Genomic DNA, 26,281 nt, shown 5'->3' with positions numbered 1-26,281 from the left:
GCTCCCTAAGTGCCACTCACCCACATCCTGTTCCCGATGGTTGCGAATCAGCTCGCCCAGCTCAAAATTGCCAGCAATCACGGCCACCTGGATGGAGGGGTGCAGCCAGAGGTCCAGGGGGGGAGACAGGGCAGAAACTTACTGGGGTCTCCACAACTCAAACCTTCCTTCTGATCTGCCACCCCCTTCTCGCAGCACTGCTCGGTTGCTGCTGCCTCATCCAGCCTTTTTTTTTTTTTTTCCCAGTCTGTCACAGGGCTTGAACTGAGGGCCTGGGCTCTGTCCTTGAGCTTTATTGCTCAAGGCTAGCACTCCACTACTTTGAGCCACAGTGCACTTCTGTTTTTAGGTGGTAAATTAGAGATAAGAGTCTCAGGCCTTTCCTGCTTGGGTTGGTTTCTTTTTAGTTATTTTCTTTGAGGTACTAGGATCTGGACTCAGGCACTCAACTGCTGAGCTACACCCGGAATCCAGTCCCTGGGTGGCATCTGGACTGTGATTGTCCTGCTAGAATGACAGTGGCCACCACTGTGCTAGGTTATTGGCTGAAAAGGGATTCTGTAAACTTTTCTGCCCACGCGGGCCTCAAACCACCATCCTCGCTGACTCAGTCTCCCCACCCAAGCCCAGCTCCCTGAGTCCTCTTTATCGCCGCCCCCACCCCAAGCCTTGCAGCCACTGTCATAGCCACCACTGAGCCCACACCTGGAAAGGAGTCTGTCCATTGTTATTTTTCACATCCTTGTTCGCCCCTCGATAGAGAAGGATCCTGGCACATGTCTCCTGGGGGGGGGGAGGGGGAGGAGACAGAAAACCAAAATCAAGGCTGCTGTGAGTGCCTGGCATGCAGGGAACCACCTGGAAACACAAGGAAGAAAACCTGCTTCGCTCAGGATGGCGCCACACAAGCATTCTGGTTTTGTCCTGTTTCCTCATTGTGTTGAGACAGGGGCTTTCCATGTAACCCAAGCTGTCCTTGAACTCATGATCCTCCTGCCTCAGCCTCCACTGGGGCTGGGATTACAGGTGTGCATTAATTACCACACTCAGCTCACAAGCACAACACTTTATGGTTAGTCCAAAAGGGTAAAATACACGAGGTTTCAAAGATTTAGTATGGGGAAGAAATTAAATGGTCTAATATTCCATATTTAAGGGAAAAATTAAGTGATGTGCTATTCCTTCCCCCCCCACCCCCCACCCCAGTCCTGAGGCTGGAACTCTGGGCCTGGGTGTTCCTGAGCTTCTTTTGTTCAAGGCCAGCACTCTACCACTTGAGCCACAGTGCCACATCCAACTTTTTGAGTAATTTATTGGAGATAAGATTCTCAAAGATTTTCCTGTTAGGGCTGGCTTTGAACTGCAATCCTTAGATCTCTACCTCCTGAGTAGCTAGGATTATAGGTGTGAGCCACTGGTGCCTGGCTGTAGCATTCCTTGTTTAAGTGATATTTTAGAAACATCAGGTTAAGTGAAATATGCTACTGCAGTGAAAGCCACCAATTCCTCTTTTCGTTGGCCACTAAGAGGGCATTTTGGAGCTGAGGCTCGAATTATATCTTATTAGCCAGAGCTGAACAGAACTAGGGTTTCTGGACCCCAGAGTCATCTGGGGCTGAGGCTCCTGGGCGAGGAGCTATGGCCCAGATTCTACCGCTAGATGGCAGTAGCACCACACTCTGCACGGTGCATGGGAGGTACTCATTGGATTTGCCCAAAGTTCCCAGAGAAGAAAATGAGTGCCTCTGGTCTCCTAGAAACTTCCAGAACACCTCAAGGTCATGTGGCTGGTGATAAGTAGTGCTCAGACTCAAGCCTAGGACCGTCTCACTCTCTTAGACTCCGAAGGAAGGCCCGGATGCCATCCACATCCATTCCTTACAATGTCAATTATGTCATCAAACTCTTGCCATGACCTGGGAAGTCCTCACCTGAGCTACTTCAGGGGAAGCTCCTCCTGCCCTGGCTCTAGAGGCCTGGCCTCCCCCCTCTGACCCGCCTTGCTCCAGCCCCGGGCTTTTGCACTGTGGTTCCCTCAACTCATAGATCTCTACTCCCAGATTACTTTCTCACCTCATTAGGGTTTTGCTCAATGTCGCCTCTCCTGAGGCAGCCTCTGTCTACAAAAGAGCCTCTGATACCTACCCTTCCTTCATTGCCAGGTCTCAGGCATTCTTCTAAAGCTAAAATGAGCCTATTTGCCCCAAATTCCACTCTCTATGCTATTTGTCATTTTTTGTGTCTCTCCCCACTCACCCCAAAGTTTGTTTTTTTGTTTTTGTTTTTTTTGGTTGGTCGTGGGACTTGAACTCTGGGCCTGGGCGCTTGCCCCTGCGCTCTTCAGCTAAAGGCCAGCGCTCTACCGCTTGAGCCACAGCGCCACTTCCAGTTTTCTAGTGGTTTATTACTTCCAGTTTTCTAGTGGTTTATTAGAGATAAGAGTCTCACAGAGTTTCCTGCCCGGGCTGACTTTGAACCGTGATCCTCAGATCTCAGCCTCCTGAGTAGCTTAGGATGACAGGTGTGAGCCACCGGCACCCAGCTCACCCCAAAGATTTTACAAAAGGGTACACTTTTTTGGGGGCAGCACTAGTTCGAATTCAGAGCCTCACACTTTCGTCCAGGCTGGCCTGTGATTCTCCTATTTATGCTTCCTTCCATAGCTAGAATGACAGATACACCTGATACCACAGCCAGCTTCTTTCTTTGAGATGGGATCTCATGAACTTTTCTCCTCCAGAAATGGCCTGGCATCTCAATCCTCCCTCACAGCTAGCAGGACAGCCGTGCTCCATCATATTCAGGTATTTGTTGAGATGAGGGCTTAAGACAGCTTTGGGGCCAGGCTGGCCTCAAACTGTGATCCTCCCAGGATCAGCCTCCGGAGTAGCAAGGATGACAGGCGTGAGCCACCACGTCTGGCTAGTGGATAGGGCTTTTTAAAAACAGCTTTCTTTCCCTTGTCTCAGCCTGTCAAAACCCAGGCCAAGTCCCAGTTCATCGCCACTTGTGCCCCTCTGTGCCAAGTCACAAATGCCTTCTCATCTCAGCCCTTCACAGCATGTCCTCTGAGGCCTCTTGGACAGGGCAAGCTCAGAGAGGGCAGTCCCAGGCTCCAGGCTACACAGCAGTTAGTAGAATAGTCAGTATTCCAACTGACCTTCTGGCCCTGGTGTTCATCTGTGTCCACGTGATGGCCAAGGTGACCATACAGCAGGAGACTCCAGCTAGTGTGGTGGGTGTTCTGTAGGAGTGCGCATGCGTTCACTATAGCCATATGCGTTTTCACATGTTTGTGTCTGCCCGGGGTCCCACTGAGAGCTGTGGGCCCTATCCCTGGCTCCCATCCATGGGGTTGTCATCCTGCCCTGACCACTTTTAGATGTCACAGACTCCATGGCTCCCCCTACCGGGCATATAAAGAGCCTGACATTTACTTGGAACTAGAGGGCATCTCACAGGGTGGTGCAGATTTGTTCACACAAGCCTCAGCCTCCCCGGCCCTCTCCCTGGTCCGAGCCCCGTCTCGGATCCTTCTCCTATCCCCAGCACCTGGTGCCAGGCACAAGGGAGGTGCTCAGCAAATGTGCACGGAACAAGGATGAGGCTGGGGGATGTAGAGCTGTCAATCAAACTTCATCTGCTCGAGTCATTCATTTATTCATGTGTTGAGTCATTCGATCTGTGGAAACAAGCCACCACCTGTTTTGAGTTCTGAGCCAGTACATAGTCCTGGTAGAAATCCAAGATGGCTGACCCATGATTTGTTCATTCGTTCATTCACTCACTCACTCACTCACTCCCCAGAGATGCAGCTAGGCCTACTATGTGCAAAGGGCCTTGGGACAGAGCGGTCCATTAGAGCCAGCCCTCAGGAGCTCATAGCCTAGACATGGACCTGACCTCCACCACCGGGGCTGGATGGGAATGCCAAGATTAGAGAGTGTGGGAAAATAGCCAGACCTAGTCCTGGCCCTTGGGAGCAAAGACAAGGAGATAGAGTGCTAGCCTTGAGCTGAAGAGCTGAGAGACAGCACCTAGGCCCAGAGTTCAGGCCCCACGACTGACCAAAAGAAAAAAAACAAAAACAAAAACAGAAAAAAAGAAAGCCAGGCACCGGTGGCTCACACCTGTAATCCTAGCTACTCAGGAGGCTGAGATCTGAGGATAGCGGGTCAAAGCCAGCCCAGGCAGGAAAGTCCGTGAAACTCTTGTCTCCAATAAACCACCAGAAAACCAGAAGTGGTGCTATGGCTTAAGTGGTAAGTGCTAGCTTGAACTGAAGAGCTGAGGGACAGCGCCCAGGTCCAGAGTTCAAGCCCCACAACCAACAAAAAAGAAAAGAAAAGAAACATAGGAAGATAACAGACCAAGATATTCTGAATAAAATGACTACACCCTATCTGAAAAATAACGAAAGCAAAAAACAAAGCACAATAAAATGAAAAAAACCCCAATGGACTGGAAGTATGGTTCAAGTGGTAGAGCATCTGTCTAGAATGAATGATGTCCTGAGTTCAATCCCCAGAACCACCCGAAGAATGGAAAATAACCTCCCATTTGTGGACATCTGCTTGGTTATTAGCATGCAGGAGCAAGCAGCACCTAAGTCCCCTGGATCCTCGTCCATGGTGGGTGCTACTGTCATCTTTGTCCTAAATTGTCCCTGCTCAAATGAATAAATCTCCCGACCAGATCCGGAGTGGCACGGGTAGCGACATTAATACTAACAATTATTATGATCAGAGCTGTCATGAATACAGGATGAATACTGGATCCCCAGATCAACATGCTGAGGGGGCGTGGCTTGCGGGGCCCTAGTCTGTAGGGGGGGGGGAGTCCTTCCTACGCCACTACACACCCTCCCTCCCACCCCACCCCCACAATCTGGACTCCAGAACCATTTTACCCTTCAAGAGAAAGAAGCAGGGAGGCGACATGTAGGCCCCGCATGGTTTGACAAACACCGAGTCCTCCCTGGCCGCTGCCACTGGGCCACACCGGGCCACCTGCCAAATCCCCAGCACAGCAAGTGCTCGCTCACAAGGCAGAAGGAGGTTTTGGAAGACTTCCTGGAGGAAGTGGCTGGCAGACCAGCAGCCTCACAGCAGGCTCCCATCTCCCGGCATCCCCACATTCAAGGGCAGCGAACTGGCAGGGGGTGGGCATGGTAGGAGCCAGGATGCTGGTAGCTCATACCTAGGATCTTAGCTATTCAAGAGGCCACAAATGTGGCTCAGTGGTAGTGTGCTTGCCTTGCATGCAGGAAGCCCTGTGCTCCATTCCTCAGCACTACATAAACATAAAAAGCCAGAAGTGGCGCTGTGGCTCAAGTACTAGAGTGCTAGCTTTGAGCAAAAGAAGCCCAGAGACAGTGCCCAGGCCCAGGACTGGCAAAAAAAAAATCATGAGGCTGAGATCAGGGGGATCACAGTTCAAGGCTAGTTCCAGCAAAAAAAGAGGAGATCTTTCATCCATCTATCCATCCATCCATCCATCCATTCCTCCACGCATCTACCTGTCCATTATGTGAGACTTCAGCTCAACAGAGAATGTTGGGCATGGTGGTGTGCACCTGTTACCCAGCTATGATAGGAAGCATAAAGAGTAAGATTATAGTATGAGACCCTACTATCTCAACAATAATCACAGTGAAAAGGGCTGTGGGTATGAGGTAGTAGAGTGCCTGCTTAGCAATCGCCACGCACTGAGTTCAAATCTCCCCCTTCCAAATAAAAATATATATACACATAAATAAGCAAAAGAAGCAGGAAGCTGCAGCTTCTAGGAGCACTGCTGGGGAGGAGAGGTGTTGGGGCTCAAGCTGTCACCATGAGCAATCCAGCTGCCTTTCCCAGAGAGCCCTACGTGGGGTCCATCCACCAGCCTGGAAAGAGCAGGACCCTAGGATCCCTGTCAGGAGCTGCTTCTGGATCTTTCCTCTGTCCCCAATTCGCCATCAGAGCTGGCTGAGTGCAGATGTCCAGCAAGTGAAAGCCCACATAGACCCCTTTCCACTTCCTGTCATGCCCCCTCCTCCCGCCTATTTTGTGCAAGCCAAGCCCTCTGCCTGCAGCATCCTCTCTCCCCTCTTCTGTCTGGCTGACTCTTGATGTCACAATAATCTGACTGGAGCCTCTCCCGAAAGCCACCTCCACCCAGGCCCACATCCAGATAGCACTCCCTTGGGACCTCACTCTGAGCACTCCAGGTCATAACAGCAGGGGGTGTCCCCTAGCAACCAACTCCAGGCCTGATTCAGGAACTTAGGAAGGAACTTGGGGAACATTTGTTGAATAGATGGTTGGTTGACTGGCTGGTTGATAAGTAGATGGAAAGCTATAAAGATGGATGGAGAAGCAGATGAGTAGATGGATGGGTGGGTGCATGGATGGGTGAATGAGTGAATGGATGAGTGGATGGATGGGTGAATGGATGGGTGTGTAGGGCAGATGAATGGGTGGATGGATGGGTGAATAGATGGGTAGATAGATAGGTGAATAGATGAGTGGATGGGTGGGTGAATGGATTAATGGATGAGTGGATGGATAGGTAAATGGATGAGTAGATGGATGGGTGAATGGGTAGATGGATGAGTGGATGCATGGGTGAATGGATGAGTGGATAAATGAGTGGGTGTGTGGATAAATAGGTGAATGGATGGGTGAATGGGAGGATGGATGAGTGGGTGGATGGGTGAATGGATGGGTGGATAGATAGGTGAATGGGTGGAGGAATGATGGGTGAATGGATGGGTGGATAGATAGGTGAATGGGTGGAGGAATGATGGGTGGATAGATGAGTGGGTATGTGGGTGGACAAGTGAATGGATGGGTGAATGAATGAATGGATGGGTGGATAAAGGGTGAAAGCATCGGAGAAGCAGATGTGCACATCTGGGAGGCTGGGATGGAGAGGGCCTGAGGCAGGCATCAGTGCGGGGAAGGTGGCTGAGGCAGCTGAGGTGTGAGGGGCTGCCAGGGCAAACCTTGTTGTAGAGAGCGCAGATGTGCAGGGCCGTGTTCCCCGAGGCATTCTGGGCTCCGGGCTCAGCCCCATAGAAAAGCAGGTGCTCCAGGTGCTGAGAGTGACCTCGCTGGCAGGCCTGGGGGATGGGGGAAGTCAGGAAGCACAAGGGCTCGATCAGACTCATTCTGAATCCCTCCAGGCTCCTCCCTGTTCTTTGGGGCCATGAGCCCTCCCATTCACCTTCTCTTCACCTTTACCTCTCATTCCTGCTTAGGGACCTACGATGCCAGCTTTACAAGTACAAATGCTCCTTTGAAGGCCAGAGGGTCCAGCCTGAGCCCTCATGAGGGACAAGAGGGCAGTCCTTGGGACCCATTGTGGGTCCCAAGCTGTCCCGTCTTCTGGCCCGTGCCCCTCCCCAAATACTCTTGGTGTGCATCCATGCTCCTGACTTTCCCTCCCCTCTATCCTCACTCACCCCACACAAGAATCCCAGCCTCCTGGAAGCACCAAGGCTCCGTTTCCCTCCCAAACATCCCCTCCCACCCCAGCCTCAAGCACCTGGTGGATTTCCTGCCAGCCGTTCTCGTCAGCTACGCCCAGCTGGGCCCTGTTGTACAGAAGCAGCTCGCAGCAACGGGGGTCACCCCCTACCATGGCCGTGTGGAACAGAGGGGTCAGTCCTCGACGGTCCTTGTAGTTGGGGGACCCCCCAAGGTCCAGGAGCGCCTAAGAAGGGAGACAGACCCGGGGAGGAAGGACAGTCTCAGGAGGTTCTGTAGGACTAGCAGGGAGGTGGCCTCCAGTCACCCACACCGCCAGTGCCATCTCAGCTCTGCCATCCAGCAGATGCACCTGCTCCCACCATAGATGAGCCACTGGAAGATAGCCGTGGCCAGTGTGGCAGTGCCATCCCACACCCTCTAGAGGATGCTTATTGGGGGACCAATGTGACAATGCAAAACACGAGGGATCTACCAGGGCCCCTGGCCAAATGGAAAATTGTTCTAAAACAAAGTATCCTAAAAATGGGTCTAGAAAACAAGTCAAGCTAGGACAGGGCAGGCCCTGAACCAGCCTCACAGGGACTGGGGTCTGGGGAGCAGGATACGGTTCCAACTGAAGCTTTGGATGTGGAAGAGCAAGCACCCTCAAGTGTTCCAAGGAGAAAGTGCTTGCAGCCAGCCTGCCCCACAAGCAGGGGAGCAGCCAGTGGTCTTCAATGGCACCATCCAATATGGCGCCCACATGGGGGCCATGAGCATCTGAATGGGGCTTGTGAGCCCGAGGAACTGACCACTTAATTTTGCTTTATCTTCATTAATTTAAATGTAAACAGCCTTGTGTGGCCAGTGGCTAATGGAATGAACAGTGAAGGTTTGGAGTGCGCGTGTGTGTGTGTGTGTGTGTGTGTGTGTGTCTTCCTGAGGAAAGACAAGGTGCCTCTGGGAGCTGGAGGAGAGGAAAAACCTTTAAAAAATTTTTTTTATGCTGGTCCTGGGGCTTGAATTCAGGGCTGGGATGCTGTCCTTGAGCTTTATTGCTTAAGGCTCTTATTCTACCACTTGAGCCACAGCTCCACTTCTGGCTTTTTGCTGGTTAATTGGAGATAAGAGTCTTAGAGACTTTCCTGCCCAGGCTGACATCAAATTGGGATCCTCAGATCGCAGCCTCCTGAGTAGCTAGGATTACAGGTGTAAGCCACCGGTGCCCGGCTTCGGGAAGAACCTTTCAAATTAGGTCTATACAACATGACCCTGTGTCATATTTCAGTGGGGGTAGGGTTTGGATCTACCCAGGTTGGGTGAGGTATGACCCGCTGATGGTCACGTGTGTCCCCACGCAGAGCCTGAGAAAGGTCTCTAATTCAGTCAGAAGAGTGACAACTGAAAGAGGTACCCAGGACACAAAGAAGGACTGTTTTTAACATATAAGGAAGAAAGAAGGAAAGAAAGAAAGAAAGAAAGAAAGAAAGAAAGAAAGAAAGGAAGGAAGGAAGGAAGGAAGGAAGGAAGGAAGGAAGAGAGAAAGAGAAACAAACAAACAAACGTGGATGTTGACAGAAAAGCAAGAGAAAAGGAGAGAAGGTCCCAGGAGTGCTGAGGGCACCCCGGTGACTCACCGTGAGAGCAAGGCAGTGCCGGGCACAGGCAGCCTTGTGTAGAGCTGTCATGCCATCCCGAGCCCGGAAGTCGATGTGGGCCCCGCCCAAACACAGAGTTCGAATCACCTCTACAGAGCCTTCCGTCTGGGCCGCCAACGTCAAAGGCGTCTCTGGGGGTGAAAAAGGCCATCCATCACAGGCAGTTCCCACTCCCTGTGCTTCCCACTCCCCAGCTCTGAAGGTTTTTCTGTTTCGTTTTGAAGACAAGAGTTTCACTAACTTTGCCCAGGCTGTTTTTGAACTTGAGATCCTCCCACATAGCTGCGATTACAGGCTTGCACCACCGAGTCTGACGCCTGCTCTCCTCCAGCGTGTGGAGGACCTCCTCCCTACCTCCTGAGTCCGAGTCATGGTAGTTGGGGTCCAGCCCCTTGTCCAGCAGCCGTGCCACCTTGTCGGATGTCCCAAGCTGCACATACTCCAGGAACTTCTTCAATCCGGTCTGGGGGAGGAGGAAGAGGGGAAGCTGCTCAGAGATCTGAAACAGCGCCACCCAGTGGAAGACAGAGCCACAGAGAACACCAAAAAGTTTCCAGCAACCACCTCTAAAGGAAAAAGGAAGCTGTGTGTGGTGGTGCATCCTTGGAATCCCAGCCCTCAGGAAGCTGATGAAAGATTTCAAATTTGAGACAAGCCTAAGCCACATAATAAGATTTTCTGTCTCAGAAAAAGAAGGCCGGGCACAAGTGGTTCACACCTGTATTCTCAGCTACTCAGGAGGCTGAGATCTGAGGATCAGGGTGCAAAGCAGCCTGGACAGGAAAATCTGTGAGCTTCGCATCTCCAACGAACCACCCAAAAACCGGAAGTGGAGCTGTGGCTCAAGTAAGAGAGCAGTAACTAGCCTTGAGTGGAAAAAGTTTAGGGATAGCACCCAGGTGCCAAGTTCACAAGTGCAAGCCCCAGGACAGACAGACAGGCACAGACAGAGAGACAGACAGACAGACAGACAGACAGACACACACACACACACACACACACACACACACACAGAAGAACCATCTATTGTACTGGAATTGAACAGTTGAAACTGTTCTTGGATTAATAAATCCACGCTATTACTATTCCAACAGATGAAAGCTATGCAGTTATTTTACTCGAACGCCTCCTGTCCAGATCGGCCATGTCCCAGATGGCCAGTGGCACCCTAGGACCTTTCAGGATGGCAGGGGAAGAAGAGCCAAGGGAACTGAGAAAGGAGTGAGATGTATGGTGTGGGGTGCTAGGGTCCCGAGAATTCTCCTCTCGAGCTAGGCATGGTGACTCACACCTGTAATCTTAGCTACTCAGGAGGCTAAGATCTGAGGATCGAGGTTCAAAGTCAGCCCAGGCAGGAAAGTCTGTGAAACTCTTATCTCCAATAAACCTCCAGAAAACCAGAAGTGGTGCTATGGCTTAAGTGGTAGAGTGCTCGCCTTGAGCTGAAGGCTGAGGGACAGCACCCAGGCCCTGAGTTCAAGCCCCACGACCAACAACAACAACAAAAAAAGCCCACAAAATTTCCCTCTTTAAGCCACAGCAGCCCCTTCACATCCTCCAGGTGATCAGGGGAGACTGGGGGAGATTTGGCATAAGGACTGGAGAAAATATGTAGGTGATCCTTGGACTTGGTACATCCAGGTGAGCTCAGAGGATGGTGGAGGAAGGAAATAGCTTCCATTGGACATTGGGGCCTGGCCCACACTGAGGGTTGCTGTGGAGAGCAGGGAGGTGTGAGGGTAGGCATGGCGTGGGGGGTGGGGGGTGGAGGTGATTCCATTCCAGCAGGTTTCTCTCACCTTTGTGTGCAACTTGGCCAGCTGCTTCTCGTCCAAATTGGTCTGTTTGTAAACTCTCGTCTTGTATCGGAACTGAGGCATGGAGGAGAGACCAAGATTGGGAACTGGGGTCTTGACTGGAAGTGTCGGGGTAGGGGTGATGGTGGAAGAGGTGGCCTCTGACCTCTGACCTCTTCCTTATCCCCAGGGTAGGGCAGGACTGGTGTGCCAACAGCCCTGGTAGGTTGGCTGGGCAGAGACTGACTTTTCTGAGAGGCAGGCCTGCCTTGAAGGCTAAAGGTGTCTGGCTCCTGCAGGGAGTCAGGGACACCTTCCCCAACTCACAGACAAGAAGGGGAGAGGGGTACAAGGATTTTGCGAAGGCCACCCAGGGGGTCAGAAGGGGAGAATGATTTGAAATCAGGCCTTGTTCTGGGCCTCTCTTGCTGGGGAGTCTTAGGAGAGCACATGAAAGTGTGGGGTGTGCTTATTTTGGGGCATGCCTTTTGTGTTGTTGGTAAAAAGGTTGGGGAGATGGAGGTCTCACCTCCAGGTAGGGTACCCCCTTCTCGAAAGACTGGGGGTACTCCCTCAACAGCCTCTCCTCCTCCAGGAAGTTGGCATCGCGGCCGGAGGTGGCAGGCTGGAAAAGGCCATAGTTCAGCACGTCCTGGAGACTCTCACTCAGCGCACACAGCACCTGCTGCTTAGCGGCCCAGATGGTGGCGTCGGGGTTGAAACGCAGGCATTTCTGGAGGAAGAGGGGGACAGACAGGAGGACTCAGGTAGGTCAGGGGTCCCAGGTGGGCTGGGAAGGCATTTCTGGAAATGGGGGCCCTCCCTGGAAGTGGCTTCCCACCAGCTAGGGGCTTCGTCCCCACCTCTGCCAGATGGTGGGTGGGTGGTCAACTCACGGTCTGGTGCAGGTCTGGGATGCCAATCCGAAAAACCATCATGCTGAAGTGGGTGTCGTCGGGCACAGACATGGACCGGCCCTGGAGGCCTCGGGCCGAGGCCAGGCTACCAGGTGCTCCGCTGCCCCGGCCCCGGGTCCCCCGGGGGCCTCGACCTGGCCCGTCGGGGGAGCTGTCGGACTCCGAGCCCCCCTCGAGATACTCGTTGACACTGTGGGGTTCCTCGTCCTCGCTTGTCGCGGGGCTGTGGGTCATCGTGGGGCCACGGGGCGGTGGGGGGCGGCAGCATCACAGGTGACTGCAGGGGACCAGGAGTGAGCATCAGGCTCGGACCCCTCGGGGGCCACCAGCACCCCTCAGTGGACAATCGGTCCGGCACAGGCAGGGAGGAGGCTGGGCATGCGCTCCAGACCTGCCGGCCTCCCACCTCCACCACACGGGCCCACACCAGGCCCCTTTCCCTGCCTCGCCTACTTCTGGCACCTGTCTCCTCCCTGCCCTTGGCCCTGCTTGCAGCCCCCCACCCCCCTGCGCCCCACTTTGTGTGGCCGTGTCCCAGAAACCGCAGAATCACCGCGGGAGCTAGTGGCCCACTTTGTGAGGTCGCAGAAAATGGAGCTAAAATTAGCTTCGGGACAGACAGGTGGAACCACTGGTACCCACCCTCCCGGCCCCACCCTGGCCCCCTGTGCTCCTGCCCAGGCTGACTGAGCCCCGTAGTAAGGGGGGGGAGGGAGATGGCGGTGCCCTGATGGGTGACTTCACCAAAGCAAGGCCTTCCCAGGGGAGCGAGGGTGCCACCTGAGGGCGCCCCAGGGCAGGGCATCTTGCAGGCTGTCCCTAAGGGGACAGCGAGAGGTTACTGGGGCATCTGAACCAGGTTGGCAGTGGTGAGCAGCAGCCCCCCGGGGTGCGAGCCAGGCTGGGGGAGGAGGGCCTGGGTGGTGGGGTGCAGGTGTCTGTGATGACCTGTGGGCGTGTTCCAGGACAGGCATGGTGGGAGGGGTGGGCCGGCATCCGAGGAGCCGGCAGGGGCGGGGGAAGGCTTGGCTGCCAAGGAAGGTAGGAAGTGGGGCTGGGGATCATCTCCTGGGTCCCCACTTTGCCTTCTGAGGGCAGGTCCCTTCCAAATGGTGTGGGGGGTAGAACTGCCTCTCCCAAACACCCCCCCAACTCCCACCCCAGCACCGGAAACCAGAATGTCTGGTCTGGTCCCTCCCTCCCCCCCCCCCCCCCACACCAGGCCCGGCTCCCGCACGGTTGCCATGGAGATGAGAAGCAGTGGAGGGTACTGCCGACTTTGGGGATGGGGGGGCTGAAGCAAGGAAGAGAAAATGTGTGTGGAAGCAGACTTCCAAGAACTGTGGGCGAGAGGGCACCTAGACCCCAGTCGGGGCCCTCCCCCCCCTCCCCGCGCCGAGGCCCCGCCCCCGAGGGGGACCCCGGCCCGGTCCAGCTCCCCCCCTCATCCCTCTCGCCCCCTCCCCCGGGGCCGCGGCCACTCCCCCCTCGGCTGACCCCGGCTGACCTCCGGCCACACAGGGGCGGGGCGGGGCGGCGGCCGGCCCGGGGTCCCCCCCCTCCCCCGCGCCCCAGCCCCCCGGCCGCTCGGCCCCTCCCCCTCCGGCCCGAGGGAGGGAGCGGGCACACTCCGCCGGGGCGGCATGAATCAAACGCTCGGCGGCTAAGAATAGCTGGCACGCAGCTGGTACCGAGACGGGCTGAGGAGCCGGGGGGCGGGGAGGTGGGGGTGCCCCGGAGGACGGCGGGGGGCGCGGGGGGCGCCCTGGGGGCGGCGGCGTGGCCCGCCGCGGGCGCGGGAGGGCGAGTGGGGGCGGAGAGGGGCGGAGGCCACGGTCGGGGCCGGGGCGGGGGGGACCCCGGGCCGGGGAAGGGGGGCGGGAGACCCCGGGCCGGAGGAGCCGCGGCGCGGACGGGAGTGCGGGCAGGGGCGGCCTCGGGGGAGGGGGGGCGCCCGGCGGGAGACGCGGGGCCCGTGCGGTCCCGGGGTGGGGGGCGCGGGGACCCCGGCTGGGCCGCGGCCGAGCCCCGGGGTGACCTGGGGGAGGGGCCAGGTGCGCCAGGGGGGCGACGCGGGGGAGTGGCCGGGACCGGGCCGGGCGGGAGGCGGGCCCCGGGACCCCGGCCCGACCACGGAGAGCCCCAGGTTGGGGGGACCCCGCCGCCGGGGTGGGGGGCGCGCCCTGCTCTGCCGGAACCCAATTCGCTGTCCCCCGCACCCCGCACCCCAGGCCCGAGCCCGGCGCCGGGCCAAGGACATCCGGGGCGCCCCCGCCCCCTCCCGCAGCCCCGGCCCCGCAACCCCCGGGCCCCGCACCCGGCCCCAGCTTACCTGCCTGGCGGGGCTGCTGATCCCGGGCGGCGCCCGCGCCCTCCCCCCCTCCCCCCCACCCCCCTCCCCCGGGGCCGGGGGACCCTCAGGCCATGCCCCACCGCCCCGGGGGGCGAGCGGGCCGGGCGGGGGGCGGCGGGGGCCGGGGTTCACCCCCCCCGCGGGCCGGGCCTGGCCATGCGCCGGGCGCCCCCCCGAGCCGCCGCGCCCCTGCTCGCGCGCCCCGGCTCGGTCCCGCCGGCTCCGGGCGCCGCGTCCCCCGCGCTCGGCCGCCGCCTCCTCGTCCTCGGGCCGCGGCCGCCGCCCGCTCCGCGCCGCCTTCTGCCACCGGCTGGCTCGCGCGCTCGCGCCGTCTCTCCCTCACCCGGTCTCTCCCTCCCTCCCCCTCTCCCTCCCGCCCTCCCCTCCCTCCGCCCTCTCCCCTCCCTCCCTCCCCGAGCCGGCGGAGGAGACATCGCCCCTCCCCGCGCCCCCATACCTCGCCCATCCCCCCCCCGGCCGGCTCCGCCCCGCCCCGCCCCCCGCCCCGCCCCCACCCCCGCCACCGGGGGTCCTCACTCACCTCAGGACCGCCCCTTCCCGGGGGGCTCCCCCACAGTGGGGGCCGGGGAGGGGGGCCCTCTCCTCCCCCCCTCCTCTCTTCTCCTCCCCTCCCCTCGAAGGCCACCTCAGTCCAGGGCCCAGCGCACGTGGACCCACCTGAGCCGGGCTCGGGGTCCCCCCAGATAGGAGCAGAGCCCGGGCTGCCACCAGATGTGCCTTGTCTCCGGGGCATGGCTGCCCTGCCTGCCAGTGCCCCCCCGGGGTACACCGCCACAAACGCGCCCAGCTACACGTGCGCTCAGCCCTCCTGCACCAGCCAGCACACGCAGCAACGTGGCGCCAGGCTTGGCCACCACCCACCTGGGCTGTGCACGCCTGTGTGCCCGGCCCTCACAGAGCAGAAGGCTAGGCGCGTGTCAGGGAGGTGGGGCTGCCACCACGCACACCTCACCCGGCACCCCACACCTGCCCAGCAGCCCAGCTCTCATCCTAGCTCCCCTCCTGGGTAGCAGCCGCTGTCGCTTCTATGTGGTAGAATGTTGGCCATCTCTGTGTTCCCCAGGGAGAAACTGAGGCACAGAGAACTTGCCCCAAGTCACCCGGTTGTAGAAATCGCAGAGGCTTAGGGACAGCAGGTGCCCCTTGTGCTTCATTGTATGCCCCCGGCTCGCACAGGCAGCTGTGCCCAACCATCTCTACACAGCTGGGTGCCAGTGGCTACCGCCTGTAATCCCAGCTACTCAGGAAGCTGAGATTTGAGGATCATGGTTCTAAACCAGCCCAAGCAGTAAAATCCACAAGACTCTTGTATCCCATGAATTACCAAAAAGCCAAAAGTGCAGCTGTGGCTCAAGAGATAGAGAGGTCAAAAAAGCTAAAGGTTGCAAAGGCACCTTGAGAAGGCAGTTCTGGGTTTCTGGGCAACCTGTGGGGTTCCCAACCCCCCAGCTGCAGGCTCTCTGTGGCACCCTACAATGCCTGAGCAGGAGCAGGTGCCTGGGTTTGGGAGAGGCCCTTGTAGATGCACCCCCATCCACCCAGGTGGGGAGCAGCTGGGCCCTGGAAAACAGCTGTGTGTTGGCACCAGCTGTGAGGTTGCCCACCCCTCTACAGTTTGCAAGGATGTCGCAGCCTTGCACATGATCTAGGGAGGACCGTGGCCGGGAGTGAAAGCCCAGTGGGCCCAGGCAGGCACCTGAGAGGTCCAAGCTCTGAGGCAGAGCACACCCCGCCCAAGGTCACACGGGCCTCCACCGGGCACTGTGCTTTCTTGGAAGACAAGGTCTAATGCATTGATTTCCAAGGTCCGTTTGGGGCTCTCAGACACCCCAGGGCAGATATCCCAGGACAGACCCATTTCCCATGCTGGGAGCCAGAGCCTGGGCTGGCTACCTGCACACTGGTGACCTCCAAAGGGCTATGCGCCCCCCGTCTGAGGCTCAATTTCCTTCTTTCAAGGGCTGGCCCTTTGCAGCCTGGCTAATATGCTTGGTGCTGGCTGGCACAAGTGGCCAGGCCAAAGTTGGGAAAGCCCTGTGTGACTCACGGGCCTGGCATGGAGTGTGCCCAGTATGGCCTCCTGCTTCCCCAGCCCCAAGGGGCTTGCCCATCATCTCCATCCTCACTGCAGCCTCCAAATGGGGAATGCAGGTGCGAACAGACCTCCAGGCCTCTGACCAAGCCGTTACCACACTTGGAAAGGCTATGGCCAGACTCACAGCTTGAGCGAGCACCTACTATGCGCAGGGAAGGGTCTGATCTCCTGCTTCATGGGTAGGGCACTGCGCAAATCTCTGCTTTCGTTGGCAAGAGATAGACATAAAGCCACAAGCAGATCTTGTCAGTCCCAATGATACCTGGAAGATAAAAGGGGGGCACTTCAAATAAAAACAGCTTGTATACCAGAAGCTTTTTTAGCTAAAGGTGATTAGGGAAGGCCTCTAAGAGATGAGCAGCTGGGGAGAGAGGCTTCTAGAAGGAAAGAGAATGCAAAAGCTCTGGGGTAGGGAGGAGCAGGGAGGCTGCAGCCTGAGCGGTACCATGGAAGTGGGGGGACATGGGGAGCAGGGGTGATGAGGTCACACAGCTACAAAGGGTTCCTCTTTTCCCCAGCCCCTAGGCAGCAGGCTGGGCTGAGGGCTGAGTCCGGGTTTGGCTCTCCTCCTACTTCTGATGGGAAGGTAGGGGAGTGGGAATGATGTGATTTGATTTATGGTTTGGAAGGATTGCTCTGGCTGCGGCAAGCAGGCAGCCGGGATTGGAGGGGCTCCGAGGAAGGAGGAGGAGGAGGGCAGGGAGGAGGGGACTGCAGTGGTCCAGGCTGGGAGGAAGCAGCTCCTGGATGGTTTAGAGCTCTCTCTGTACCCAGCCCCATGTCTGTCTGCTCTATCTCCTAGAGAAATTTTCTCTGACAGCTCACTGCACCCCTGGTACCCCCCCCCTCTGCACAGCCCTGCATCCTGGGAGCTTATCTGTTGCACTGTAGTGGAGCATGTGTGTGTGTGTGTGTGTGTGTGTGTGTGTGTTGGTGGTTCATTGGAGATGTCTCATGGACTTTCCTGCCCGAGCTGGCTTGGAACCAGGATCCTCAGATCTCAACCTCCTGAGTAGCTGGGATTCTAGGCATGAGCCACTGACTCCCAGATATATATGTGTGTGTGTGTGTGTGTGTGTGTGTGTGTGTGTGTGTGTGTGTGTGTGTGCGTGTGTGTGCGTGTGTGTGTGTCCCCACAGATATGCACATATACTTTATCTTCTCCCTGGATAAGGGCTGGGTGGGTGGGGATGGCCCATGTGGGTGGACAGGAGGCAGGGAGGGAGTACCCTGGAGCTTGTGAATGGTTTGTGGAAGATGGTGGCCACTGGGCAATAACAACCTTCGAAGCTCCTGAAGTCTGCCCCCTCCTCAGGAATGGCCAAGAGAGAGAGGAAGGAGGGTGTGTGGGTGAAGGTCCCATCACCCCACCTCGACCCCTTGGTCCTGAGGGGTTCCTAAAAAAGGTCTGCCTGCTGTCCCCAGGATCCTTTGGAGAGCAAGGTTCTATTCCTGACTTGCTGAGCTCTTGGCCAGGCAGAAGGAAAGAACCCTGCAGAAGCCAGCTCTGGAAAGTTGAAGGAGGGGTGGGGGTGGGGGGGGCAAGGCGGGATCTTGGCTTTGGAACGTTGGAGGTTTCCGGCCACAAAGGCAGGGCCTCAGGGGAGCCAAGAAGGGCGGGGAGACACACACACACCAAGAAGCCAAGAAGACAGGCCCTCTGGGATCAGAAGAGAGGAGAGGCACCAGAAAGCAACTGGGATAAGTGGCGATCGGGGGCTAGCAATTGGCACCCACGACAAGGGTGCAGTCTTCAGGGAACCCAGCCTCAGCCCTGACATCCAACACCTCTGACCTTGGGTGCCAAGGTCCTGATGCAGGCGTACTGGTTCTTCGGGGCCTTGGTGGTCCTCCAGCTCTTGGGCTTTGGCCATGGGGCTCGAGGAGCTGCGAGGGAGTGGGAAGGAGGCTGGGGAGGAGCCTTGGAGGAGGAGCGGGAGCGGGAAGCCTTGATGCTGAAGGTGAGTGGTGGAAGGGAACCCCCTGGGCTTGGGGGTGAGGACATCCCAGAGTTTGGGAAATGAGGATTTGACAGAATGGGAAGGTGGCTTCAGAGAAGGGAAGCAGGCCATGGAGGGGGGTGGGGGGTGGGGAGGAGAGACGGGACTGATGGCTGCTGCTTGGCCCAGCATTTACAGGAGGCCCTGGGGTTGCCGGATGGGAGGAGGGAGGAGAATCCTGCCTCAACTGCGGAAGGCCAAGGGACTGGGGTGACGGAGGAGGATCAAGGGGATGAAGAAGAGGAGGAAGCAACACAGGCTCCCCCAACCCCCAGCTCCAGCCCCTCTCCTACCCCTGAGGACACCATCACTTATATCCGTGAGTAACCAGAAGCCGGGTGGTCTTTCAATTGCTTACAGACCACGGGTGTGACCTCCCAAAAGGCCACTTTCGGAAGTTCCAGAACCCCTTTCCTTCCCTCACTCCTGCCCTCCGGAGTCCTAGGGCCCTGTAGCACCCCATCCCCGGTGGCGCCCCCAGAACCCCCTCCCGTGAGCACCCTGTCCGTCCGTCCTCAGTGGGCCGCCTGGCGGGCCTGGACGCGGGCCTGCATCAGCTGCACGTCCGTCTGCATGCACTGGACACCCGCGTGGTCGAGTTGACCCAGGGGCTGCGGCAGCTGCGGGAGACGACTGGCAACACCCGGGACGCCGTGGAAACCCTGCAAGAAGCGCGGGCCCGCGCCGAGCGCGAGCACGGCCGCTTGGAAGGTGAGTTCGCGCCCTGCGTGGTGACGAAGGTCGAGGGGGTCCGGGCCAGGTGGGGGAGCCATGGAGACATGAGGAAGTCAGGGAAGCAAAAGAAAATTAGAATGTGTTGGCAGATCTGGGGCCAGAATGACTGGGTTGGGCAGAGGGCGAGACGCTTCTTCCAAGAAGCCTACCCGGCCCTACTTGAACTGCACCACGCCCCCACCGTCCTTGCCCTGAAGTCCCGCCCCCAACGGATGACCACGCCCACACTCTGACCACGCCCCGAAGCCCCTGGCTCCACCTCATTGGTTGCTGTAGTTCTGACCCAGCCTCCTCGCTGCCCTCTAGCCCAGACCCTCGCCCCTCCCACCACCACTACGAACACGCCCCCTTTCTCCGCCCGCCTATGAACACTCTGGTCACGCCCTCTTCCCTCCCCGCCCTGCCCGCAGGCTGCCTGAAGGGGCTGCGCCTGGGCCACAAGTGCTTCTTTCTCTCGCGTGACTTCGAGACGCAGCCGGCGGCGCAGGCGCGGTGCGCAGCTCGGGGCGGAAGCTTGGCGCAGCCGGCGGACCGCCAGCAGATGGACGCGTTGGCGCGGTACCTGCGCGCTGCGCTCGCGCCTTACAACTGGCCGGTGTGGCTGGGCGTGCACGACCGGCGCGCCGAAGGTCTCTACCTCTTCGAGAACGGCCAGCGCGTGTCCTTCTTCGCTTGGCACCGTGCACCCAGCCCCGAGCCGGGCGCCCGGCCCAGCGCCGCTCCGCACCCGCTCAGTCCCGACCAACCTAACGGCGGCGTGCTGGAGAACTGCGTGGCCCAGGCCTCGGACGACGGGTCCTGGTGGGATCACGACTGCGATCGGCGCCTCTACTTCGTCTGCGAGTTCCCCTTCTAGCGGGCCGGTTCCCGCCCTTGTGCTCCACCCCACTCCCCTCCCTCCCTGGACCCCCAAGTGTCCCCCCCCTCGGCCGGCCAGGCGCACGTGGAGGGCGGGGGGGGGGGAGCAGGACTCCCCTGGAGTTCAGTAATGGAGATATAACCCTGACTGGCCTAAGTCTCTGCCCCTTCCCTCCCTCCGCCCCACCCACAATCCATCTGATCTGGGAAGGAGGGAAGGAGACACCCTGCCATCCCCTAAAGGGGAGTGCCTTTAATCTTACCCTTACCCTTACTCTCTCTGGAGTCATAGAACGGAGCCACATGTGGAGGCATAGACCTGTAATCTTAGCTACTTGGGAGACAGTAATTGGGAAGGTCAAAGGCCATCCTGGGCAAAACGCTTTCAAGGCCGCATCTCAGTTAATAAAAACTGGAGACATGGTATACGTCTGTCATCCCAGCTACTCAGGAAGCATAACTAGGAGATTCACTGTCCCAGGCCAGAGCCTAGGCAAAACAACAGCAACAACAAACACCAAGCCTCTACTAAAAAAAACAAAGCAAAAAGGGTTTGGGGACCTGGCTCAAGTGGTAGAGTGCCTGTCTACAGCAAGCACAAGGCCTTGAGCTTAAAATCTAGTACAGAGAGGGAGAGGGAGAGAGGGAAATACGACAGGACGGCACGTGTGGGCAGGACTGCTTCTACCAGCTGGGGAACACTCCTTGTCCTTACAGTAGGCAAGACTGGGTAGCACCAACTTGGTGTGTTTAGGGTCACTGGGCACAAGGAAACTGATGGAATGGAGACAGCCTGTGACATTTTGTTGTGGGGCCTGAGTAGGATCAGCTCTGTTCCTCCCTGGCCTTCCAGGCCTGGGTCAGGAACCGGTTTTGGACACCCCACAGGGTCTGGGGTTCTGAGATCCTTATAAGTCTCTGTCTCCTTGTTTGGGCCAGGACCACCCACACCAGTTCAGGGACAGAGTTGTGGGCACAAAAAGAAGGCAGAGGCAGGAAGCAGAGAGCCCATTTACGAGAGCTGTTTATGCATCCAGCGAACCTGGGTATTTGTAGCATTAGGGGTTAATCTCTAACTGTGGTCGCCTACTGAGAAACTCACCTCCTCCACCGGGCTGGCCCTCCCAAGTCTCTGAGGAGTACCTGAGGTTTGTGAAGCCAGAGGAAACAGCAGCTGACTGAGATCCATGTTTATGTCATCCCAAGTTAATAGTCCAGGAAGAGTCTTTGGGGGGGTGGAGGGGAAAGACCCATTTTCTGAACTACAAATCCCCAGGAGGCCAAGGGGGCTGATTATCGTTTCCCAGCAGCCAGCAAGAGTGTTTTGTAAGTCCCACCTCTCTCTTTCCTCGTGGTGTTGGCCTACATTTCCCAGCAATCTTAAGGGCCATGCCCCCCCCCCCCCCCACACACACACACACAATGTCAGAACTATGCTGTCTCCAATCAGAGCTCATAGTTCTCTTCCCATCCCTTGGCCTCGCCCATGAGCATTTTGGGAAATGTAGTCCGGTTCCGAGCCCCAAGCGTAGGACGTCAGAAGCCACACAGGTTAATGCACCTGACTTCCCAGTAAGTTTTTCAGAACACAGTTATGATCTGTGTGCAGATTATAACTATTTTTTTTTGTCTGTCCTGGGCCTGGGCGCTGTCCCTCAGCTCTTTAGCTCAAGGCTAGCACTCTACCACTTGAGCCACAGTGCCCTTCCAGTTTTCTGGTGGTTAATTGAAGATCAGAGTCCCAAGAACTTTCCTGCCCAGCCTGGCTTTGAACCATGATCCTCAGATCTCAGCCTCCTGAGTAGCTAGGATGACAGGTGTGAGCCACTGGTGCCCGGCTTCATAGTTTTGTTTTGTCTTTTGTTTTAATTTTTATTTATTTATTTTTTGTCTGAACTCTGGGCCTGGGCACTGTCCCTCAGCTCTTCAGTTCAAGGTGAGCACTCTACCACTTGAGCCACAGCGCCACTTCCAGCTTTTTCTGAGGAATCAAACCCAGGGCCTCATGCATGCAAGGCGAGCAACTGTACCACTGAACCACCTTCCCAGCCCTTTCATAGCTATTTTTTTTATTTTTTTTAATTAAAAAAATTTTTTTGGGGGTCCGGTCGTGGGGCCTGAACTCTGGGCCTGGGCGCTGTCCTTCAGCTCTTTAGCTTAAGGCTAAAGCTCTACCACTTGAGCCACAGCGCTACTTCCGGCTTTTTTCTTTTTGCTTATGTGGTGCTGAGGAATTGAACCCAGGGCCTCATGAATGCAAGGCAAGCACTCTACCACTGAGCCACCTTCCCAGCCCCCTTCATAGCTATTTTTTTTTTTTTTGTCGGCCGTGGGACTTGAACTCTGGGCCTGGGCGCTGTCCCTCAGCTCTTCAGCTGAAGGCGAGCGCTCTACCACTTGAGCTACAGCGCCACTTCCGGTTTTCTGGTGGTTTATTGGAGATAGGAGTCTCATGGTCTCTCCTGCCCGGGCTGGCTTTGAACCGCAACCCTCAGATCTCAGCCTCCTGAGTAACTAGGATTACAGGCGTGAGCCACCAGCGCCCGGCTCTTCATAGCTATTTTTAAGTGAAATACATTTATATGAAATCTCAGTGGGCATAGAAATTGGTAAGAAATGCTTCTCAGCATTGGAGGCATGGCTCAGTTAACTAGAGCACCAGCCAATAAGTGAAAGTACCTAGTTCCAGGTTCCAGTCCCAGTCTGGGACCTAAGAAAAAAAAAGAAATGTTTCTCAAATTTTGAGTGACTGAATTATGTATTGAATTATAATACGAAATTTCTTCCTGTACTTGAAAAATGTGTGCTAGGCACTGGTCCGCCCAAACTTAAAAAAATACAAATCTGGGCTGGGAAGGTGGCTTAATGGTAGGGTGCTTGCCTAGCGTGCATGAAGCCTTGGGTTCAATTCCTCAGCACCACATACACAGAAAAAGCTGGAAGTGGCGCTGTGGCTCAAGTGGTAAAGCACTATCCTTGAGCACAAGTAGCTCAGGGACAGTGCCCAGGCCAAGTTCAAGCCCCAGGACTGGCAAAAACAAAAGCAAATCTTTTTATTTGGAGATAATTTCAAATATACAGAATACCTGCACAAATACGAATCGTAGAGGCACAGGAGAACTTTTTACTCAGGTTACTTAATGGCTCACGACGTTGTTTGAGCCACTCTCCGTGCCTCAGTTCCCCTCCCGCAACCTCCCACAGAAGGATGTGTGATGTCTGTGAGGCTGGCTGGTGGTGTGGGCGAGGCTCCTCCGCCGGGTGCCTGCTCTGATGGCGGTGCCACCTGGCAGGCTGGCTTCCTGCCGGGCCACCGCGCGGGCCCAGGGCGGGCCGCGTGTCGCAGCGCATGGCTGCACACCTGCTCGCCCTCCTCCGGGCGGCTTCCCAGCACTTCGCCAACGCGGACTGGATGCAGTGGGATCCCGGGAGGGGTTCATCCGCATTGATTTCTTAATGAATGCGGCGACGCCTTCTGACATCCTGCGGTTTTCCCAGCACTGCAAGCTTCTCCCGCGGGAGGCCACGGTCTTTAGTTGGGTTCTAAGCCCAAAGCAAGGCGCTCCTCCATTGATCCTGTCCGGACCCCTGAGACCAGCGCTCAGCCCGGAAGGACGGCACTGCGATCCTGTCCCTTGCACAGACGAGGACACTCGAGGCCCAGAGAGGTGAAGTGACTTTTATGAGATCACACAGCAAGCAAGTGGTGGAGTCAAGATTTGACTGGTCTGACTCCATGAATCTATTCAATTACTTTTATAGAGCACCTTTCAAGGTAAACGGCAGTCGTCGCGCGAAGAATCCAGACTGGAAAGACCGACAAACCAGTGGGAGGTACACTCATTCTGGGGGAGTGGGGCAACTTAACATTCCAGAGGAGGGGCTGACACGCAGGGGAGGGACTGACATCTGGGGGCGTGGCTAATATCGCGGGGAGGGACTAACGTTTAAGGGGCGGGGCTAACAACGCGAGGGAGGAGCTAACATTTAGGGGCGGGGCTAATATCTTGGGGGGGAAGGAGCTGAAGCCTCAGGGGAGGGACTAACAGAGGAAGGGCTAACGCCTTGGGGTAGGAGATGATGTTTCAGGGGAAGGACTAACACTTGGGGGCGGGACTACCCTTTGGAGGAGGAGCTGAAGCCTCAGGGGAGGGACTAACACTTGGGGGTGGGGCTACTTCTTGGGGGAGGAGCTGAAGCCTCAGGGGAGGGACTAACACTTAGGGGCAGGGCAAACTGTAGGAGCTAAGGTTCCAGGGGGAGGAGCTAGATTGAGGGGCGGAGCCAACGCCCCAGGGCGGGTCCGGCGGAGCTCATAGTAAGAGGCGACCCTGCTGGCGCTGAGCGCTGGGAGTAGAGAGCGAGACAGCCAGGGAGCAGCCCCACGGCAGGATTTGCCTCCCAGGCGGGCGGGCGGGAGGGAGGGAGGTAATTATGCCATCTTAATCACTACCTCTGTTTCTCCCAGGCGAAGAGGGAGGGGAGGCGGCGCCCCCGGCGTGGCCTGGTTTGAGATGTTCCCTGCCGCAGGAGACACTCTGTCATCAGATGTCGGGAAATAGCTGTCGGGAGACTTCACCTCCTGACACCTGCAGCCCCGCCCCGCAGGTTGTAGGCTCTGCTCCCCGGGACGGGAACTTCACTCATTGGAGCCAGGATAGGCTGCCGAGACCGGATTCGAACTTAGGACCCAGGAAGTCCCCAGCCACACCCTACCCTCAACCCGGAGGTATGCAGGGGTGTGTGTGGGGGGGACGGGGTGCAGAGGCGAAGGACAGGGCTGGGAAAAGCTGACAGAAACCCAAATCCAGGCCCGGCCTCCGGTCCCTTGCTTTCCCTCCTCCACTCCACGTCTGGGCCACTTGGAGGCCCACTTTAGCCCCAGGACAAGGTCTAGCCGGGCCTGCACCCACTTCCTCTCCCTGTACCCTTTCTTTTCCACCACCAGCCCTGCCCCTTGCACCACAGCCTCCTCTTTGGCCAGCCTGGGTTGGGAGCGCCCCTCCTGCAGACTGTCCCTAACTCCCTGCCTCCTCCTCACCCCAGAGGCATAACCAGCAATCAGCTGACTATGAGACCCTCCCCCCAGACTCCATGTGCCAGTCCATAAAATGGGTGCACCCACTTCCTGTTGTTCTAACAAATCGCCAGGAATCTGGGGGCTTTACACCACACAAATTCATTATCTTACAAGTTCTAGTTGAGGATAAGACTCACATGGACTTTCCTGCCTGGGCTGGCTTCGAGCCACAATCCTCAGACCTCAGTGACCTGAGTGGCTGGGATTACACGCATGAGCCACTGGCACCCAGCCGGTGGATGAAGCTCTCATAGAGGGGCCATGTAAAGCATTTGGGGTGGTCAGGTAATGCAGAAATTAAGAACAATGCATCATCACCAGAACCGGGAAAAGAAGGAGGAGGACCACGGAGAGCCTTCTTGGAAGAGGTGGCCCTTGAGCAGAGCTCTGGATGGTCAGAGAACCCAGGATGCATGAGGCTTAGCATGAGTCCAACCCATGCTCCAGATCCTGCATATGAAGAAGGTAATTCTCAGCCCCCTTGATGGGGTGAATGGTGGATAGGTCAGGGATTCCAGAGGAGATGACACCGGATTGGATTTTGAAGGATGAACAAGAGTTTGTTGTGTGCATCAATGGGACAAAACAATGGGTACCAGGGCGAAGAGACAGGACAAATGCTGGTGTATGCACATATGGGTGCACTTGTGAAGGTGTGTGGTTTACTCCAGGAATTGAAAAGGAGGAGGAAGAGGAGGAGAAGGGGGAGAGGGAAAAGGAGGAAGGGAAGTGGGAGCTGGCAGGTTGGCGAGGTGGGTGGAGCTACAAGAAGAAAGGCTGCAAATGCCAGGCTGAGGGGCTTCTTATCCTGGGGTGCCCTGGGGAGCAGGCCAGAGCCTCCATTCAAGAAGGAGGAAACTGAGGTCCAGGCCCAGACAGCACTTAACAGTCTCTGGTTTTCAGGCAGACCCCAGCTTCTACTTCCTCTTCTGTCTATTGGTGAGCTACTTCCAGTTCCTACTTCTGCTCAGACGCCTGGAGGGCTTCTGACTCCCACTTCTGGTGAGGTGAGACATGAGGGGAGGGGGGGGGAGGGTGAACTGAGGTTCACAGACAGCAGAGCCCCGTTGCCAATCCAGGCCTCTGAGCTCCCAGATATGATGAGCTCATCTGCCTTGCTATGAGATTTGATTTTTTCCTCTGGGCCTCAGTTTCCCCACATGAAGGGCAGGCTGTCTGAAGGTCAGCTCCCTGGCAGCTCTCAGGCCTTGAACTTGAGGATACTGGGTTTCTCAGATCAGAAGCTAACAGGCCCATGGGGCAGGAGCTGGTTCCTGGAGTGTGTGTGTGGTTGGGGTTTGGCGGGAGGGGCCC

General features: G+C 57.0%; 2 protein-coding genes across 4 annotated transcripts in view; one reads left to right on the top strand and one right to left on the bottom strand.

Annotated features, from left to right (window-relative positions):
• Shank1 (SH3 and multiple ankyrin repeat domains 1) overlaps positions 1-12,059 on the bottom strand; it is a 38,603-nt gene extending 26,544 nt beyond the window's left edge. For both annotated transcript variants that reach the window (XM_042700124.1, XM_042700121.1), the window contains exons 1-9: positions 11,805-12,059; positions 11,438-11,641; positions 10,912-10,983; positions 9,467-9,575; positions 9,092-9,243; positions 7,531-7,698; positions 6,989-7,105; positions 706-783; positions 21-87 (exon numbers count right to left, since the gene is read on the bottom strand). In XM_042700124.1, coding sequence (XP_042556058.1) covers positions 21-87; positions 706-783; positions 6,989-7,105; positions 7,531-7,698; positions 9,092-9,243; positions 9,467-9,575; positions 10,912-10,983; positions 11,438-11,641; positions 11,805-12,059 — 1,222 coding nt within the window. The remainder of the gene's footprint in view (positions 1-20; positions 88-705; positions 784-6,988; positions 7,106-7,530; positions 7,699-9,091; positions 9,244-9,466; positions 9,576-10,911; positions 10,984-11,437; positions 11,642-11,804) is intronic.
• A 5,888-nt stretch (positions 12,060-17,947) lies between these two features.
• Clec11a (C-type lectin domain containing 11A) lies at positions 17,948-20,359 on the top strand. 2 transcript variants are annotated; one of them, XM_042700162.1, is made up of 4 exons: positions 17,948-18,255; positions 18,433-18,613; positions 18,814-19,005; positions 19,440-20,359. In XM_042700162.1, exons 1-4 carry the CDS (start codon positions 18,109-18,111, stop codon positions 19,883-19,885), a joined length of 966 nt encoding a protein of 321 aa, XP_042556096.1. In that variant the 5' UTR covers positions 17,948-18,108; the 3' UTR covers positions 19,886-20,359. The 2 variants fall into 2 exon arrangements, with proteins under 2 accessions (XP_042556096.1, XP_042556095.1); XM_042700161.1 differs by having other exon boundaries at positions 18,424-18,613; positions 19,440-20,358.
• The last annotated feature ends 5,922 nt before the right edge of the window (positions 20,360-26,281 follow it).

This window comes from Dipodomys spectabilis, unplaced genomic scaffold (genome assembly GCF_019054845.1).
Source record: "Dipodomys spectabilis isolate Male_0828 unplaced genomic scaffold, ASM1905484v1 ptg000266l, whole genome shotgun sequence".
NCBI classification, from domain to species: Eukaryota; Metazoa; Chordata; class Mammalia; order Rodentia; family Heteromyidae; genus Dipodomys; species Dipodomys spectabilis.
This window is presented reverse-complemented; position numbering and strand designations above follow the sequence as displayed.